The following is a 20,623-nucleotide window of genomic DNA, read 5'->3' as shown; positions in this document are numbered from 1 at the left end:
AACATATTTTTTATAAAAAAATATTAAAAATAATAATATACTGCTTTGTTTACACTATAACAGATACCTATGTATATTGTTAACCACCATTACGTCATTAATAAGTGTAAGTTGTCAGTCAGTACCAGAAGGCTTATCAGAGCATGACTGTTAACATGGTCTGCTTTTGTGACACGACGTGAATGTTAGCTTGTAAAACCAGTGGGAGACTACACCAACTGTCATACTCACACCAGCCTTCATATACTGACAAGATACACTTAGTACTCATGTTATGGTGATTGACACTTTTGTTTAGGCACCAACTATAGTCGAAGCATGATAGGTTTTTTAATAGTGTGCATCCAGTGTTCTTGTTTCCATTGTGTGCTCAATATCTTGACGACCAATCCAGCCGCCTTGTTCAGGTCTGTGAGTTTTGCTGCTATGTGTCTCACTGCCTGAACTCCAGCAAGACTGTGAACTATTGTTGGTCTCGTGCAGTTGTTTATAGCTGAGTTAAATTCCCGACACCCACTATGTCGTTTGATGCTCTTTTGTTTTTCAGAACTCTCACTGAAATTTCATGAAATGCAAATTTTCTCAGCACCTTCCAACTCTGGTATATGTGATGGCCAGTGAGATTTTAATCAATCAAGTGCCTGACCCCAAGTGTTACTTAAATTGAAACTATTGTCCCTATTAATTAGGTTTTCTGACAGCTTAATTTCAATAGACTCCTCAACTATACTGTCTCAAAAAATGGACAATTGTACCATGATATTGGTCTTATTGTAGCAGCTGGTTTACTTGGTTATTTTAGTCAAGTATGTTGCCGATGTTTCTTGCATCTCACCTCAACTGTTTTGATAGTCTGCCTCATGTAAGACATGCCACATTCATGTGGAATGTGATACACACCCAGCCTTCGGAGACCTAGATCATTGTTGACATTACAAATAATATTTTTTATCTTAGTTGAAGAGAGCGAAATAAAATAGATGCCATGTTTCCATAGGGCCTATCAGTCCTTCCGCATATTGGGCCAGCTTAAGGTAGATAAGCAATTTTTGGCTGCTCTTCCTTGGTCTCAGTCTTGACCTGTTCCTCAGGTTCTCAATTTTGACTGTGTCACCTGTTCAGTTTGATGATTTTCATCACTCTCTTTACATACACACTAAACTCTCTACAGGTTCTTGGGATTGGGTTGACAATGTGACATGGTCACAAGCAGAATCAATGCAGTTGTTGCCAGAAAGCAAATTTTGATCACTTACACAAAAGCCAAGCCAAGATGCAGAGAGCTGTACTGTAACTAATCTCACTGACAAACGTTTGAATGAAGATACAGTGAAGATCCTTGCTAAAGGGCTACATTTCATGCCCACTCCAAAAATGCTACAAATAGCAGATTACATCAGGACTGTGGAGCATATCGTAGCTCTCTACCGCCAGAAGCAGTGGAAGAGGTTCAGCGCAAAACCTGGAGAGTACTTAGCAAGTTGCCAATGCTAAGATCAAACATCTCCGAGGGAGAATGGGTAGTATTGAGAAATCTATGGGAGGACAAGGAAATTGTAGTTCTGCCAGTTGTTTCACTACTTCAAAATCATTTGTAGATGTCCCCACTAACCACCCTGATCTGTAGCCAGTGGCTATGATATGGAGATCTGTTATACAGGCATTCAGTATAGCGTACTCTCCAGCCACTCCCAAGACCAAATTACACTCATCGCAAAGGCCTTTACAAATGTCTGCTTGTGTCTGTGTATGTGCGGATGGATATGTGTGTGTGTGCGAGTGTATACCCGTCCTTTTTTCCCCCTAAGGTAAGTCTTTCCGCTCCCGGGATTGGAATGACTCCTTACCCTCTCCCTTAAAACCCACATCCTTTTGTCTTTCCCTCTCCTTCCGTCTTTCCTGACGAAGCAACCGTTGGTTGCGAAAGCTTGAAGTTTGTGTGTATGTTTGTGTGTCTATCGACCTGCCAGTGCTTTTGTTTGGTAAGTCTCATCATCTTTGTTTTTTACCCTACGAAAGCGCTGGCAGGTCGATAGAAACACAAACAGACACATGCATACACACAAAACTCAAGCTTTCGCAACAAACTGTTGCCTCATCAGGAAAGAGGGAAGGAGAGGAAAAGACGAAAGGAAGTGGGTTTTAAGGGAGAGGGTAAGGAGTCATTCTAATCCCGGGAACGGAAAGACTTACCTTAGGGGGGAAAAAGGGACAGGTATACACTCGCGCGCACACACACACACACACACACACACACACACACACACACACACACACACATCCATCTGCACATGCGGTAAGGTAAGTCTTTCCACTCCCGGGATTGGAATGACTCCTTACCCTCTCCCTTAAAACCCACATCCTTTTGTCTTTCCCTCTCCTTCCCTCTTTCCTGATGAAGCAACCATGGGTTGCGAAAGCTTGAAATTTGTGTGTGTGTTTGTGTGTTTTTTATTGTGTCTATCTACCAGCACTTTCTCGCTTGGTAAGTCACAGCGTGTTATATATATATATATATATATATATATATATATATGGTTATAATAGAGGGAAACATTCCACGTAGGAAAAATATATCTAAAAACAAAGATGTAGTGACTTACCAAATGAAAGTGCTGGCAGGTCGACAGGCACACAAACAAACACAAACATACACACAAAATTCAAGCTTTCGCAACAAACTGTTGCCTCATCAGGAAAGAGGGAAGGAGAGGGAAAGACGAAAGGATGTGGGTTTTAAGGGAGAGGGTAAGGAGTCATTCCAATCCCGGGAGCGGAAAGACTTACCTTAGGGGGAAAAAAGGACGGGTATACACTCGCGCACACACACACACACACACACACACACACACACACACACACACACACACATATCCATCCACACATATACAGACACAAGCAGACATATTTAAAGACAAAGAGTTTGGGCAGAGTGTGTGTGTGTGTGTGCGAGTGTATACCCGTCCTTTTTTCCCCCTAAGGTAAGTCTTTCCGCTCCCGGGATTGGAATGACTCCTTACCCTCTCCCTTAAAACCCACATCCTTTCGTCTTTCCCTCTCCTCTTTCCTGATGAGGCAACAGTTTGTTGCGAAAGCTTGAATTTTGTGTGTATGTTTGTGTTTGTTTGTGTGCCTGTCGACCTGCCAGCACTTTCATTTGGTAAGTCACTACATCTTTGTGTTTTTTATATATATATATATATATATATATATATATATATATATAAAGATGATGAAACTTACCAAACAAAAGCGCTGGCAGGTCGATAGGCACACAAACAAACACAAACATACACACAAAATTGTGTTTGTGTTTGTTTGTGTGTCTATCGACCTGCCAGCGCTTTTGTTTGGTAAGTTTCATCATCTTTCTTTTTAGATATATTTTTCCCACGTGGAATGTTTCCCTCTATTATATATATATATATATATATATATATATATATATATATATAATGGAAGGAAACATTCCACGTGGGAAAAATTATATATAAAAACAAAGATGAGGTGACTTACCGAACAAAAGCGCTGGCAGGTCGATAGACACACAAACAAACACAAACACACACACAAAATTCAAGCTTTCGCAACAAACTGTTGCCTCATCAGGAAAGAGGGAAGGAGAGGGGAAGACGAAAGGAAGTGGGTTTTAAGGGAGAGGGTAAGGAGTCATTCCAATCCCGGGAGCGGAAAGACTTACCTTAGGGGGAAAAAAGGACAGGTATACACTCGCACACACGCACATATCCATCCACACATACAGACACAAGCAGACATATTTAAAGACCATTTTGTCTGCTTGTGTTATATATATATTGGCTTGTGTCTGTATGTGTGGATGGATATGTGCGTGTGTGCGAGTGTATACCTGTCCTTTTTTCCCCCTAAGGTAAGTCTTTCCGCTCCCGGGATTGGAATGACTCCTTACCCTCTCCTTTAAAACCCACTTCCTTTCGTCTTCCCCTCTCCTTCCCTCTTTCCTGATGAGGCAACAGTTTGTTGCGAAAGCTTGAATTTTGTGTGTATGTTTGTGTTTGTTTGTGTGTCTGTCGACCTGCCAGCACTTTCATTTGGTAAGTCACATCATCTTTGTTTTTTATATATATATATATATATATATATATATATATATATATATATATATATATATATATATATATATATATATGCCAATTTCCTATCTTCATTCCTAATGGACAAATTACCTAGTCCTCAAACGTAAGAGATTCAATCATCATCATAATTTACTTGTCCATCAACCCTGCTCATACATTTCCTGAGTCAATGACATTAAATAGGTTAATAAGCAATATTAGATGCATTATATGGTGTTTATTTTGACATCAAATTGCTGTGTGCTAACTTAGTGTCATATTTATCAAGAAGATCATTCATTCCTTTCATCACACTCTTTTTACCCCATAGAGTTTCCACCTATGTAACTGCCTCCAGAATGTTACCAAATTTGCCACAATCTGGCACTATTGGGATCTTTCACATGTTCATGCACACTATTTTACATTAATCTTTGTTTAAGATGAGCAGCTTTTCAGGACACCAGTGGAAATACATATGACTTTGGGACACATTTCGTACAGTAATCTACTGATATTATTTTCCTTCAGTGAAAAATCTGAAACTTATGTTAACATTATCTGATAATTCTAGTATGTGTGCTGGTTGATAAATTATAGATCACACACACAGGATCATTTTTTGTCAAGGAAAAGAATTCTTTTAAATCATAATTTGTGAGATACATGTGTAAGACATCCATAAGATTCTGAAAATAGATACAGCAATACCTCAAATTACATTTTATGAAAGATATATTAAAACATTTACAGTAGGTTTTAAAACAGTGCCCTGAGGCTCATTACATGTTTGAGAACTTTGTTACAATGATCAACCAACTATGTCAACAATGGTAGCATTATGGATTAAGCTGTAAAATAAATAACTGATTTTGGCAAGAAACTAAGCTGTGGCGTCAATTTGAACATTTACACCTCACTATTGAGATGCTTTCTCCTGCACCCTCAAATAAACAAAAAGAAGGGAGTCATTAAATCAGGTAAATACACTGATGTACTGAGCACATAACATGTCCTGCATGATCCATCCAATGTGTCTCAAAGTCACAGTTAGCAGATAGCTTCAATACTTAAATGTTTGGGGCTCCATCATTTTTCAGCCGTAGGTTGCACATAACAAGTCATACAGTGTGCAGATGATACAGATTTATACGTGAGGTATGTCTAAACTGATTGTCAACTGATCTATTAAATGCACTGGAAGATGTACAGCTCTGGAAGACATTACCAACCATTCCAGCCCAAATGTTTACAGGAAACCCTAGTCATTAAGATCTAACATCAGTGGCACGTGTGTTCTGTATTCCCAAATATTACTATCTGTACTGCCGATATAAATAGCACATGTAAATTGGTCTTCAGCTCTGAATTATAAATTTGTGTAGAAGGTAGCATCATTTGCAGTTTGGTGAAGAAAACACTACACAGATTCCAAATAAAGTGCAAAAATGAGTGGTTCTATGTCTGTGACATCTGAAAGTAGTACATGTTTGGTTACACTTGTGTTAGCAAATGTCACAGAAAACGTGTGCTTATAGATATGGCACATGATTATGATAGAGCTTGAACAATTCATAATATGTGTTGGATCCAAACTTAACATGGACACATCTTGTGTTTTGGAACCCTTGAGCCTTAAAAGTAGAATGATACTTAATTAAGAGTTGGCTTTATTGTGTTGTGAACCATGACCAATGTGCCTTACTCATACACTTTACTTACAAACAGTGAGCATAAAAGACATGTTCCTTAACAAAAAAATCATCTACTACAAGTGATCTATTGTCCACCATATTGTCCCACCATATATTGGCGTTAGTAGTCCTAACACTTGCACCACTCTTTAAGCTTATGTTGAATCAGAGAATACCACATTTCATTCCATGGTAACTGTTGTACTGAGCTAAGGTGTCTGTGCACAAATTTGTTGAGTAATGTTGCGAGTTTCTCAAAGCGAAGGATAAAATCAGCAGTACTAGTTTGCTCCAAAAAGTGGACAAAGAGTTGTTACCACAGTTGAAAATTGTATTGTTTTCTTCATCTTTTTCTAATGTTCTCATTGCTTGTATTTTTCTTTTCTGTCAGGACCTGTACAGATATATGTGTAAATGTACAGTTCGACATTTGTATTTACAGTGTTTCACCAGAGTTAAAATAATAATAATTATTATTATTATCATCTCAATGTTGACTTCATCACCATTTTCAGATCTCATATTTGACATACAGGGAGAGAACGTGCAGTTTTAATTTTGCAATAATATCAGTTAAATCAGTCTTTCAATAATTTCTTCTCTGTAGTGCAGAGTTCTCCATTCAGAAACACAAGTGCACACTCTCTCTCTCTCTCTCTCTCTCTCTCTCTCTCTCTCCCCCTCTCTCCCCCTCCCCCCCCCCCTCTCCCCCCCTCTTTTGTAACTATATAGTATTTCACACATTGTTCTTTTCTGTAATTCCACGATTCACAGCCTCAGAAATTAATGTCCTTAATTCAAAATATACACTTTTGGTTCTAGTACTTAAACAGTCATGGGAAAATGTAAAGCATTTTTTGTATTTTTTTTATTTTACAACTACAGGAACAGTGGACAGAAGCCCAGCAGGAACGTTTAGAACTTCAACGTGCTCGTGTCTTGGAAGTCAATAGGCATCTGGCTACTTTGACAGAGAGCTGGGAACGTGGTGGACTTCCACTTCATATGAATTTGGCAGTTCATCATACAAGCCCACCCTCTCATGATATTCTGGCTCGACTTAAACAACAAAACCATCTTCTGACTGAGGTAAGCTAGTCAACAATTAGTTCTACTCCAGTCCTACTAAATTGAGTTTAAATACAAACAGAGAAATTCAAACCAGTGGGGGCATTTGTAAACAAGGCATCCATCCCAAAATATTTGGATCTCCAACACCAAGTGGATTTTCAAACAATGGAAAATCCAGGATGGAATGTAACAATATTAGAGAAGGAAAGTTGCCACTCACTGTATAGCGGATATGCTGAGTCGCGATTGGCACAACAAAAAGATTCACACAGTTATAGCTTTCGACCATTAAGGCCTTTGTTGGCAATAGAAACACATACAACCGCGCACACACACACCCACTCACACAAATGCAACTTGCACACACGTCTGCAGCGTCAGACAACTGAAACCACACTGTGAGTAGCAGCACCAGTGCATGGTGGGAATGGCGACTGGGTGGGGATAAGGGAGGAGGCTGGGGTGGGGAGGGGAAGGGGTAGTATGGTGGGGGTGGTGGACAGTGAAGTGCTGCAGTTTAGACGGATGGCAAGAGAGAAGGGGGGGGGGGGGGGGTAAGTAGCAGAAATGAGAGAAATAAAAAGAAATTAACCCTTTAACTGTAGACACATTCAGAGTACCAGGTAGAAGGACTGGTGGCGCGCATAAACACATTCAGAGCACACAGGGACAGGTACAAAGCCGGGCGCGTTAACACATCCAGAGCAGTTAAAGGATTAAAAGACTGGGTGTTGCGGTGAGATGACGGCTGTGTAGTGCTGGAATGGGAACAAGGAGGGGACTGGATGGGTGAGGACAGTGACTAATGAAGGTTGAGGCCAGGAGGGTTACAGGAACATAAGATGTATTGCAGGGAAAGTTCCCATCTGCACAATTCAGGAAAGCTGGTGTTGCTGGGAAGGATTCATATGGCACAGGCTGTGAAGCAGTCATGAGGGATATCATCATGTTTGGCAGTGTGTTCAGCAACAGGGTGGTCCACTTGTTTTTTGGTCGCAGTTTGTCAGTTGCCATTCATGTGGACAGACAGCTTGTTGGATGTCATGCCTACATAGAATGCAGCACGGTGGTTGCAGCTTAGCTTGTAAATCACATGACTGGTTTCACAGGTAACCCTGCCTTTGATGGGATAGGTGATGTTAGTGACCAGACTGCAATAGGTGGTGATGGGAGAATGCATGGCACAAGTCTTGCATCTAGTCTATTACATGGATATGAACCACGAGGTAAGGGAATCGGAGCAGGGGTTGTGTAGGGATGGACAAGTATTTTGTGTAGGTTCAGTGGAGGGCGGAATACCACTGTAGGAGGGGTGGGAAGGATGAGAGTTATTCGCAACCCTGGCAGGGAATGTAATTCAGTTGCTCCAGTCCCAAATGGTACTGAGTTATGAGGGGAATGCTCTTCTGTGGCCAGATTGTGGGACTTTGGGAGGTGGTGGGAGACTGGAAAGATAAGGCATGGGAGATTTGTTTTTGTACAAGGATGGGAGGATAATTATGGTCTGTGAAGGCTTCAATGAGGCCCTCGGTATATTTTGAAAGGGACTGCTCGCCACTGCAGATGCGACGACCACAGATGGCTAGGCTGTATGGAAGGGACTTTTGGTATGGAAAGAGTGGCAGCTGTCGAAGTGGAGGTATTGCTGGTGGAGGTCAACATCTAGGAAGGTGGCTTGTTGAGTTGAGTAGGCCCAGGTGAAGCAAATGGAGAAGTTGTTGAGGTTCTGGAGGAATGTGAATAGGGTGTCCTCACCTTCAATCCAGATCGCAAAGATGTCATCAGTGAATCTGAACCAGGTGAGGGGTTTATGATTCTGGGGTTTTAGGAAGGATTTCTCTAGATGGCCCATGAATAGGTTGGCATAGGATGGCGCCATGCGGGTGCCCACAGCCGTAACCAGGATTTGTTTGTAGGTAATGCCTTCAAAGGAGAAGTAATTGTGGGTGAGGATATAGTTGGTCTTGGTGACTAGGAAGGAGGCTGTTGGTTTGGAATCCATAGGTAGTGTTTGATAGCAGTACGGCCATGGGCATTAGGAATGTTAGTGTACAGGGAGGTGCTATCAATACGACGAGCAGGGCACCATGTGGTAAAGGGACAGGAACTGTGGAGAGTTGATGGAGGAAATGGGTGGTATCTTTTATATAGGAGGATAGGTTCCTGGTAATAGGTTGAAGGTGTTGGTCTACTAGAGCAGAGATTCTCTCAGTGGGGGCACAGTAAACGGCCTCAATGGGGCGTCCTGGTTGGTTGGGTTTCTGGACTTTTTTAGGAAGCATGTAGTAGGTGTGAGTGCGGGGAGTGGTAGGGGTAAGTAGAGAAATGGACTCTGGGGAGATGTTCTGGGATGGGCCTATGGATTTGAGTAGTGACTGGAGATCCTGCTGGATTAATGGAATGTGGCAAGGTTTGTAAGTGGAAGTATCTGACAGCTGACGGAGTCCTTCCGCCACTTAATCCTTCCGGTTCAAAACAATTGTGGTGGAGCCTTTGTCTGTAGGTAGGATTATAAGGTTGGGATCAGTTTTTAGATGGTGGACTGCGGTTCTTTCTATGGATATACGGTTAGTTTGCATGTTGAGGGATTTGGGGAATGGTGGTGAGGCAAGGTTCAAGGTTAAGAAATTCTGGAAAGTTAACAGGGGGTGGTTTGGAGGCAGTGGGGGTGGGTCACAGTTGGATAGAGGAGTGAACTGAGTTAGGCATGGTTCAGTATTGGTCTTTGGTTGAGTCTGATTGGTCGGGTTGGTGGCAAAAAAGTGTTTCCTTTGAAGGTCCCGGGAGAAGGAGAGAAGGTCTTTAACTAGTCCTGCATGATTGAATTTGGGAGTGGGGCAAAAGGTGAGGCCTTTGGAAAGGACTAACATTACTGTGGGATTAAGGCTTCTGGAAGGAAAGGTTCATGACTGTGTTGTGGGTCTGTTTAGGTTCTGGGTTCTGTGTGGTGGTGGTGGGAGTGAGTTTTGGAGGGTGGGGAAAGTGTAGTAGGTCTGCAAGACAGGGTTTGTCAGATATGAGGAGACATGGGGGAGGTTTGGAGTTGTTGTAGAGGTGGTGGACAGTGGTACTTCGAGGCAGGAGTAGGAAGTGAGTAGGATGGAGAGCTTTTTGAGGTGGCATTGTGCATGTTGCTGAAGTTCCTGCATGGCAAGAGTTTCAATGTGTGTTATGGGTTCTAGGAATTTTGATTACATAGCAGGAGAATTTTGCAGATGGAGAGGAGGTACTGCAAGGAGAATTGGGCTTGGTTGATATGGTTTTACAGGAATATGTTGGTGAGGGCTAAGGATTGGCGGAATCTGAACAGGTGGAGGTCATTCTGGAAGGATGGGTCACAACTAGAGATGGGTAATTTGATGGTAAGGCCATTAGGGGGGATTTCAAGAGCCACGCAACAAAGCAGGAACAGTATGTGGGACTAGGGTCTGGCTAGGGATAAGGAAACTTTTCTGTATTGACACAGATGGAAGGAGCAATGATCCATGGTGGTGCAAAAAATGAGAAAAAAGTAGAATTACGTCCAATAACTTATGCAGAAATACACCCAAATACGTGTGAAAAATACAAAAAGGACGAAATGGATGCACAAGGGGAAAAACGAGATGAAATCTGAGGAAGGCGACATTAGCAGAAGGCGAAAACTCACTAAAATTGATGAGAAGTCACAAGGATGAAAGTAGAGAATAAATGTATGTACATTACTGTAGGTAGCAGGTTTGAGGACATAAGTGTGAAGAAGGGAGACGGCAGATGTGATCGACTCTCCACAGTTCCTGTCCCTTTACCCCACGGTGCCATTTTCATCACTATTGATGGCACCTCCCTGTACACTAACATTCCTAATGCCCATGGCCGTATTGCTATCGAACACTACCTTTCCAGGTGCCCTATTAATTCCAAACCTCCTTCCTAGTCACCATGACCAACTATATCCTCACCCACAACTACTTCTCCTTTGAAGTCATTACCTACAAACAAATCCTGATTACGGCTATGGGCACCTGCATGGCACCATCCTATGCCAACCTATTCATGGACCATCCAGAAGAATCCTTCCTAAAAACCCAGAATCCTAAACCCCTCACCTGGTTCAGATTCATTGATGACATCTTTGTTATTTGGGTTGAAGGTGAGGACCCCCTGTTCACATGCCTCCAGAACCTCAACTACTTCTCCCCCATTTGCTTCACCTGGTCCTACTCAACCCAACAAGCCACCTTCCTAGATGTCGACCTCCACCTTAGACATGGCTACATCAGTACCTCCATCCATATCAAACCTACTAGTCACCAGCAATACCTCCATTTGGACAGCTGCCACCCATTCCATACAAAGAAGTCCATTCCGTACAGCCTAGCCACCTGTGGTCGTCGCATCTGCAGTGACGAGCAGTCCCTTTCAAAATATACCGAGGGCCTCACTGAAGCCTTCACGGACCGTAATTATCCTCCCATCCTTGTACAAAAACAAATCTCCCGTGCCTTATCTTTCCAGTCTCCCACCACCTTCCAAAGTCCCACAATCCGCGTAACTCAGTACCGCCTGGGACTGGGGCAACTGAATTACATTCTCCGCCAGGGTTGCGATTACCTCTCGTTGTGCCGTGAAATGAGAAATGTCCTGCCCACTATCCTTCCCACCCCTCCTACAGTGGTACTCTGCCATCCACTGAACCTACACAAAATACTTGTCCATCCTTACACAACCCCTGTTCCGATTCCCTTACCTCATGGCTCATACCCCTGTAATAAACCTAGATGCAAAACCTGTCACATACATCTTCCCACCAACACCTACTCCAGTCCGGTCACTAACATCACCTATCCCATCAAAGGCAGGGCTACCTGTGAAACCAGTCATGTGATTTACAAGCTAAGCTGCAACCATTGTGCTGCATTCTATGTAGGCATGACATCCAACAAGCTGTCTGTCCGCACGAATGGCCACCGACAAACTGTGACCAAAAAACAAGTGGACCACCCTGTTGCTGAACACACTGCCAAACATGATATCCCTCATCTCAATGACTGCTTCACAGCCTGTGCCATATGGATCCTTCCCACCAACACCAGATTTTCTGAATTGCGCAGGTGGGAACTTGCCCTCCAATACATCCTACATTCCTGTAACCCTCCTGGCCTCAACCTTAATTAGTCACTGTGCTCACCCATCCAGCATCACACCCAGTCTTTTAATTTCTTTTTATTTCCCTCCTTTCCGCTACATAACCCCCCCCCCCCCCCCCACCTAATCTGCAGCCCTCCGTCTATACTACAGCACTTCACTGTCCGCCACCCACCCCAGCCTCCTCCTTACTCTCACCCAGTCGCCAATCCCATCGTGTGTGTGTGTGTGTGTGTGTGTGTGACAAAGCCTTAATGGCCAAAAGCTATAATTGTGTGAATCTTTTTGTTGTACCTAATGCGACTCAGCATCTCCACCAAGTGGATTTTCATGTTTCAGACCAACAGTCTCAACAGGACACTTGTTAACATTGCAAATTACACACACACACAGAGAGACACACAAACTCTCTCTCTCTCTCTCTCTCTCTCTCTCTCTCTCTCTCACACACACACACACACACACACACACACACACACACACATGTGCAAGTGCGCTTGTGAGTTGGTATATGTTAGAGCCCTGCAAGTATGTGGCCCATCCGAGTGGTTTCCACATGGCTACATTTGTGTGAGAGAGAGCACGAACAGCTTCGCATATTTTGGCAGAAGTTGCCTTGCCTAGTGGTAGCCGAGAGAGCACTTGTCCATGGCCATGCAGGAGTCAGACGCTTCATTCACTGGCACGTAGGCTATGAATATGCAGGTTGCACCTGTCTGATGTGCTTTGCTTACCACGAGAGTTGGCCAAAATTTATTCAAATTGCAAATAATGAATACAGATAAAAATTATTATTAGCTATTTGTGAATAACAAATAAAAATATGTATTTGAAACGATAAACAATGGAAACTCCAGTAGGAAATGTTATTCATTTACACAAATAAAAGCATTTATAAATAATTTGTAAATAAAAAGCACTATGTATAATAGATAAATTTGAAATCCGAGAACATTTACTGCTGCAGGTCTCTGTCATCTATTAAACATAAATTTTCAAAAGAACTCTTTTTTTCGGAAACATCTCATCAGAATCTTTATTATTTATTAATTTAATTTTTTTTTTCTAAGATTTGCTATTGTGACACTTGTGAAGATATGTTCTACACATGCAAAGAGGACATCGGAGCAGTATTTCTCCTGAAATTGCCTTTATTTCATGATATGACACTCGACACACACACTCTTCTTCAGCGAAAAATGCGCAATTATCAATTCTGCAATAGCTTTTGAGAAATAATTCGTTTTTATTCGCGGTTAGCTTCACTTCCAAAATCACATTCAAAATAAAATTTTCTTATTGTGTCATAACATCATCTGAAACTTGTGATACGATGCCTTTGACAGTACTTTGGCTATTATATGTCTGTAGTTTGTTATAAGCCTCCCTTGGTCATGGGCAACAATGCAGTTGAAATATTTGTTTTTAAATCATGAGTAAGACATTGCTGAAATAATTGTAGTAGGCATAGAAAGATAGAAAAAATGTCTTCCAATCATTTCTCAGAATTTTATTGATAGAAAAGTTGCCAGTGCACTCCGATATTATGAACTCTTATATATGCAAATCAGTTGTCTCTTCTGAAAAAACTGCATAGGTTATTTAGGTTTAAAGTATATTGATGTTAGTCATTTGCAGCTGAATTCTTACTTTGTTCATTCATTTTGCAACACTACAAACATGAATAAATTACATTATTAAATCAATGGGACACTTATATCCAATTGTGTGGCAGTCTTTGTACAATAGATTTTCTGATGACTGCATTCTCATCTTTGGCTACTTATATAGAGTACACTATGTAAGTGGGGGCAGGGGGGAAGTGCAGAGTCAATTGAATGGGTCCGCATTCATAGTGTAACTGTGAAGGCTGGCCATCAAGGAAGTAATATTTTTAAAATGCTGTAAAGCTGTGCTCAACCTGAAGGCTGGTTTGAATACTGCAGTGCTTTACTAGGCATGATGGTATGCCCGTGACTTCCTTCCAAACCGGCATTTTTCTCATTGTTAGAGATGAATGAAACAAAAAGTTACAGAAAAAATCGTAGGGCCTACGGAGGTTCAAATCCAATACATTTAGTGTTGTAATCTGGAACTTGGGCCACTGAGACATACGTATGTACAGTCCATTAACAAATTATGTATCAAATAGAAACTGTACTGAGCTAAGGGAACAAACACTAGTCATAGAATTCTGTACAAGAAGTAAGCAAAGAAAGTACAGTGGCATTCTACATTATTCATTACTTAAGTTACAAATAATTTATTTGTGGGTAAATTTTTTTGAATTGTCTACTTATTCAAATAGAAATTTATTCAAATAATGCCTGTCTCTGCTTACAACTATATCTTGTGCTTCCTTCCTGTTTCTGGTCATTGCATTTAATATTATCAATGGTAATGAGTGCAATTAGTTCATTTGCTTGATTTGCTCATGATAGCATACAGAGCAGCATTAAAGTTTTTGTTAATTAATTCTTTCACACAAATGTACAGCTCCACAATTAAATCAGTAACCTTTAATAACATTTAGTATTTGACTACCGCTTTAATTTTCATGATAATTGATCATACTCAATTACTGTGGTAATACTTGGTGAATCTCAGGTACACAGCATATACACTTATTCCATATAAAATGTGGAATACTTTATAGCTAAAAGAAATTTTAATTCTAAATTAATTCCTGTGCTTGACAGAACCATTAATGCCATTACATTGTCGAAGCTGTATGGAGTTTATGTTTCCTTACCCGCATGGCATGGCCACTCAATGAGCGCATGCTGCATGACACTGAGTGTGGCAATCCCTTAAAGAGCGCATTTGGACTAAACTACATGGCCAGTTCCTTTTGCTGCCTGCCTTCCTTGCTGCCCAAACTTCCCTCATTCGCTCGCTGTGTTTCTGTTTCCGGTCCTCTGTCCATGTTTTTTGTCGGCTTTGTGTCTTCGGCTTCATCTTGATTGCCTTTTTGGTTGCCCATATTTCTTTCATCTTCTGGCTGTGATCTTGCTTGCGTTCTTCGGTCCATTTTATGCCTGTTCGTTTGTCACATTGTATCTCATGTAGTTTACTTTTCTTAATGATGTTTCTGAATTTTATTCTGTCGTTTATTGTGTCTGCTGTTATGTTGAGTTGGTTCAGGTTGTTTTCTACCTCTGCCACCCATTTGTTGTTTCTTGTGGTTACCCAGTCAAAGATCTGTTTGGTCAGCCTGTGTGATGGCATTCTGTATAGGTGTCCGTAGAATTGTAGTCTGCGTTTTCTAATCTTTTCTGTGATTGTCTCCGTATGTTTGTACAGTTCCTCTGTAGGTTTCTTGATCCATATTCCATTGTTGTTAGTTGCGCCAAATATTTTCCTAAGTATTTTCCGTTCTACTTTTTCTAATTGTCTGATACGTGTATGCACTAGGATTAGTGTGGTCTCTGCTGCATATAGTGCCTCGGGGAGCACCACCGTGTCGTAATGGTGTAATTTGGCTTTTTGTGGGATAGACTTCTTGTTGTAATGATTCCACACTACTTTGTATGCCTTGTCCAGTTTAGTCTTTCTTTCTTTCTTCGTTTGAGTCTCTGTTATGTCCACTCATTTGTAGTGTTTCACCGAGGTATTTGAAGTTTGCCGTTTTGTAAATCGTGCCATACTTTGTGTTCAGAGATGAGAGTTTCTTTGTGCTCATAAACTGTGTCTTTTTGTAAGAGATCTGTAGTCCAGTTTTGGAAGCGATTTCGTGCAGTTTTTCAATAGCGTCTTTTGTTTCCTTTATACCTTTCATGACAATCGCCAAATCGTCTGCAAAAGCCAGGCATTTAATCTGTAGGTTTCCTAAGGTTATCCCCTGTTGTGATGTTTCCCATTCTTTTATGACCTTATCTAACACCAGATTGAAAAGGAGAGATGAGAGGCCATCGCCTTGTCGGACACCTGTGCGAATTTCAAAGGGCTCTGATAGTTCCCCAAAGAACTTTACTTTGGAGGTTGTGTTGGTTAAAGTTTGCTCTATGATAGCCCGTGTTCTGTTGTCTACTTTGTATTCTGCTAGAATTTTGAAGAGAGTTTTCCGGTCGATAGAGTCGTATGCCTTTTTGAAGTCAACAGAGGTAATGATCAGGTTCTGTTTGTGTCGTAAAATCATTTTCAGGTTCCAAATTTGTTCCGCACAAGACCGCCCTTTACGGAAGCCTGCTTGGTATTCCCCAATCAAGTGGTCGGTCTGGCATTCTAGTCTGTTCAGTAAAGCTTTAGAGAGGATCTTGTATGTGACCGATAGTAGGGATATTCCTCTGTAGTGATTCGGGTCAGTCTTGTCACCTTTTTTGTGTAGTGGGTGTATCAGGGTAGTTTTCCAGTCGTCAGGAATTTTCGTGATCTTCCAGATGTCTTCCAAGATGCTGTGGATGTCTTTGGTGAGTTCTGGGTCTTGTAACTTCCAGATTTCCGCGATGATGCCATCTTCTCCTGGTGCTCTACGATTCTTGAGTGACTTGATTATTTCTTTAACTTCTTCTAGAGTTGGAGGTTCACTATCTGGATTGTATGTGCTCGTTTCTGTCACCATTTCTTCCATAGGGGGGTCCGTGTTGAGCAGTTTTTCAAAGTACTTTGCCAGAATGTCACAATTGTTTTTGGTATTGGTTTCTGGGGTTCCATCTGGTCTTCTGAAGCACAAGTTGGGTGGTTGATATCCAGTCATATTTTCTCTGAACGTTCTGTAGAAGTTTCTTGTATTGTTCTTCATGAAGTCCGATTCGATCTCTGTCAGTCGCCGTTTGTCATACTGTCATTTTTCACTGCGAATGATTTTGCCTGATTGCTTCTGTGTTTTCAAGAAGTTCATCCAATTCTCTTGGGATTTATGGCTACTAAATTTTTTCCATGCACTGATTCGTTGGTCAATAGCTTGGTCACATGTGTGGTTCCACCAACGGTGTTTCCGTGTGCGTGGTGCTTGTGCTAGTTTCATGGCCTCTCAGATTCTTCGTGAAAGTTGTGTCCAGTCTGTCGTTTTCTCCATTTTAATTTTGTGTAATATTTGTGTCTGGTTTAAAGTAACGTATTCTGGATCTGGTCTAACAATTTTGTTCTTGTGGAGCTTTTTCTTGGGCAAAAGACGAATCCTGATCAGTAGTAGGTGGTGGTCTGAGTCGAAGTAACCTTTACGGGTGTCTATGTTCAAAATTTCTTTTTGTGAGTCTTTCTGGACTATTACGTGGTCGATTTGTAGTTCTTGCTTTCCGCTGGGGAATTTCCATGTGGTAAGTTTTCGTGTTGGTTTCTTGAATTTTGTTGACATAATGGCGAGGTCATGGCTTTTGCAAAAGTCTATCAGATGTTTTCCGCTTTTGTTGGTGTCCTTGTGTGGAGTATGTTTTCCTGTGATATGTCTGTATATCTTTTCTTTTCCGAGTTTAGCATTGAAGTCTCCCAGTATTATTTTGACTCTATGTGCATGAATTTTTCTGATAGTTTCTTCCATTGTCGTCCAGAAGTCATCAATTTTGTCCGGGTTTTTCCTGTTGTAGTCATTAGTCGGTGCATGTGCGTTGATTATTGTGTAGGATTTATTGGCTCATTTCACTGTGATAGTGCTGATTCTTTCGTTTGGTGACGAAAAGTCGATTATGCTGTCCGTGATGGACCTGTGTACTGCAAATCCTGTGCCAAAAAGCCTTAGGTTTTTCAGTTGTCTCGATGGTTTTCCTTTGTATATTCTGAAATTCTCCGTATTGAAATGGTCTTCGTCTGTGAATCGTGTTTCTTGCAGTGCACATATTTTGATTTGAAATTTTTCGAGAGTCTGCTTGTGTCTGTGTATGTGCGGATGGATATGTGTGTGTGTGTGTGAGTGTATACCTGTCCTTTTTTCCCCCTAAGGTAAGTCTTTCCGCTCCCGGGATTGGAATGACTCCTTACCCTCTCCCTTAAAACCCGCATCCTTTCGTCTTTCCCTCTCCTTCCCTCTTTCCTGATAAAGCAACTATATATATAAAAACAGAGATGATGTGACTTACCATACGAAAGCGCTGGCAGGTCGATAGAAACACAAACAAACACCCACATACACACATATATATACACTCCTGGAAATGGAAAAACGAACACATTGACACCGGTGTGTCAGATCCACCATACTTGCTCCGGACACTGCGAGAGGGCTGTACAAGCAATGATCACACGCACGGCACAGCGGACACACCAGGAACCGCGGTGTTGGCCGTCGAATGGCGCTAGCTGCGCAGCATTTGTGCACCGCCGCCGTCAGTGTCAGCCAGTTTGCCGTGGCATACGGAGCTCCATCGCAGTCTTTAACACTGGTAGCATGCCGCGACAGCGTGGACGTGAACCGTATGTGCAGTTGACGGACTTTGAGCGAGGGCGTATAGTGGGCATGCAGGAGGCCGGGTGGACGTACCGCCGAATTGCTCAACACGTGGGGCGTGAGGTCTCCACAGTACATCGATGTTGTCGCCAGTCGTCGGCGGAAGGTGCACGTGCCCGTCGACCTGGGACCAGACCGCAGCGACGCACGGATGCACGCCAAGACCGTAGGGTCCTACGCAGTGCCGTAGGGGACCGCACCGCCACTTCCCTGCAAATTAGGGACACTGTTGCTCCTGGGGTATCGGCGAGGACCATTCGCAACCGTCTCCATGAAGCTGGGCTACGGTCCCGCACACCGTTAGGCCGTCTTCCGCTCACGCCCCAACATCGTGCAGCCCGCCTCCAGTGGTGTCGCGACAGGCGTGAATGGAGGGACAAATGGAGACGTGTCGTCTTCAGCCATGAGAGTCGCTTCTGCCTTGGTGCCAATGATGGTCGTATGAGTGTTTGGCGCCGTGCAGGTGAGCGCCACAATCAGGACTGCATACAACCGAGGCACACAGGGCCAACACCCGGCATCATGGTGTGGGGAGCGATCTCCTACACTGGCCGTACACCACTGGTGATCATCGAGGGGACACTGAATAGTGCACGGTACATCCAAACCGTCATCGAACCCATCGTTCTACCATTCCTAGACCGGCAAGGGAACTTGCTGTTCCAACAGGACAATGCACGTCCGCATGTATCCCGTGCCACCCAACGTGCTCTAGAAGGTGTAAGTCAACTACCCTGGCCAGCAAGATCTCCGGATCTGTCCCCCATTGAGCATGTTTGGGACTGGATGAAGCGTCGTCTCACGCGGTCTGCACGTCCAGCAGGAACGCTGGTCCAACTGAGGCGCCAGGTGGAAATGGCATGGCAAGCCGTTCCACAGGACTACATCCAGCATCTCTACGATCGTCTCCATGGGAGAATAGCAGCCTGCATTGCTGCGAAAGGTGGATATACACTGTACTAGTGCCGACATTGTGCATGCTCTGTTGCCTGTGTCTATGTACCTGTGGTTCTGTCAGTGTGATCATGTGATGTATCTGACCCCAGGAATGTGTCAATAAAGTTTCCCCTTCCTGGGACAATGAATTCACGGTGTTCTTATTTCAATTTCCAGGAGTGTATATATATTTTTCCCGCGTGGAATGTTTCCCTCTATTATCATTAATTTGAACCCAACAATCACATTTGTTATTGTCACTGTTGCATTTCGAAATCTTTTCTGTCGTCTTATTTTCTCTTTCTGTTAGCTGCTTGTGTCTGTATATGTGTGGATGGATATGTGTGTGTGTGCGAGTGTATACCCGTCCTTTTTTCCCCCTAAGGTAAGTCTTTCCGCTCCCGGGATTGGAATGACTCCTTACCCTCTCCTTTAAAACCCACATCCTTTCGTCTTTCCCTCTCCTTCCCTCTTTCCTGACGAAGCAACCGTTGGTTGCGAAAGCTAGAATTTTGTGTGTATATTTGTGTTTGTTTGTGTGTCTATCGACGTGCCAGTGCTTTCGTTTGGTAAGTCACATCATCTTTGTTTTTAGATATATTTTTCCCACGTGGAATGTTTCCCTCTATTATATTCATATGTTTATATATATATTTTGCATATTCATACACATGGTTATGTTTATAAAAAACATATCATTGTGATTTCATTATACTTGCACAGCATAAATCAGTAAATACCTCAATGAATGGCTTATCTAAACTAATAAGAGGAAAAAATCCCACATTTATGCATTAAATCAGTGGTCTTCCTTGTCAATATTTTACACTTGAATAGGCTGGTAAACATTGTATACATCATAGAGAATATCCCGTCAAGATATGCATTCTTTTATTACTGAGGTACATAAGAGACATCTATTAATTATCAAGTATTCTCTCCTTCCATTGGATAATGATGCTTAATGTGCTTAACATTACGTATCCCCAGTATTTTTACAGTGATGAGGCATTTCTGCTTGATGTACGAACCATAATGATTATGAGCGAGCTTCCTCAATTCCTATAATAATGTGATAATCACTGACTACACATTAATTATTGCAATATGCAGAAATGAGCTTTCTTTAATGATTCTTAGCTTAACAAGTCATTATACCAAATGATGATTTGTGATTTCCACAAATCAGATCACGCGCTGTTATCATATACTTACAGCGTAACTAGTTTAATCCTCCATTCCTCAAGCCTGAGTCATGCCACTAATAATTCTTTTGCAACTGCACCAGTATAAAACTTCAGCTCAAAGATGGTAACGTC

At 42.1% G+C, this 20,623-nt stretch overlaps 1 protein-coding gene across 4 annotated transcripts in view; it reads left to right on the top strand.

Annotated features, from left to right (window-relative positions):
• The window catches only part of LOC124612922 (suppressor APC domain-containing protein 2), a 117,184-nt gene that overhangs the window by 86,754 nt on the left and 9,807 nt on the right, over window positions 1-20,623 (top strand). For all 4 annotated transcript variants that reach the window (XM_047141414.1, XM_047141416.1, XM_047141418.1 and 1 more), the window contains one exon: window positions 6,674-6,877. In XM_047141414.1, the coding sequence (XP_046997370.1) occupies window positions 6,674-6,877 (204 nt within the window). The remainder of the gene's footprint in view (window positions 1-6,673; window positions 6,878-20,623) is intronic.

Source organism: Schistocerca americana, chromosome 4, assembly GCF_021461395.2.
Source record: "Schistocerca americana isolate TAMUIC-IGC-003095 chromosome 4, iqSchAmer2.1, whole genome shotgun sequence".
Taxonomy (NCBI): Eukaryota; Metazoa; Arthropoda; class Insecta; order Orthoptera; family Acrididae; genus Schistocerca; species Schistocerca americana.
The sequence above is the reverse complement of the archived record's forward strand: the minus strand, read 5'-3'. Positions and strand labels throughout refer to the sequence as shown.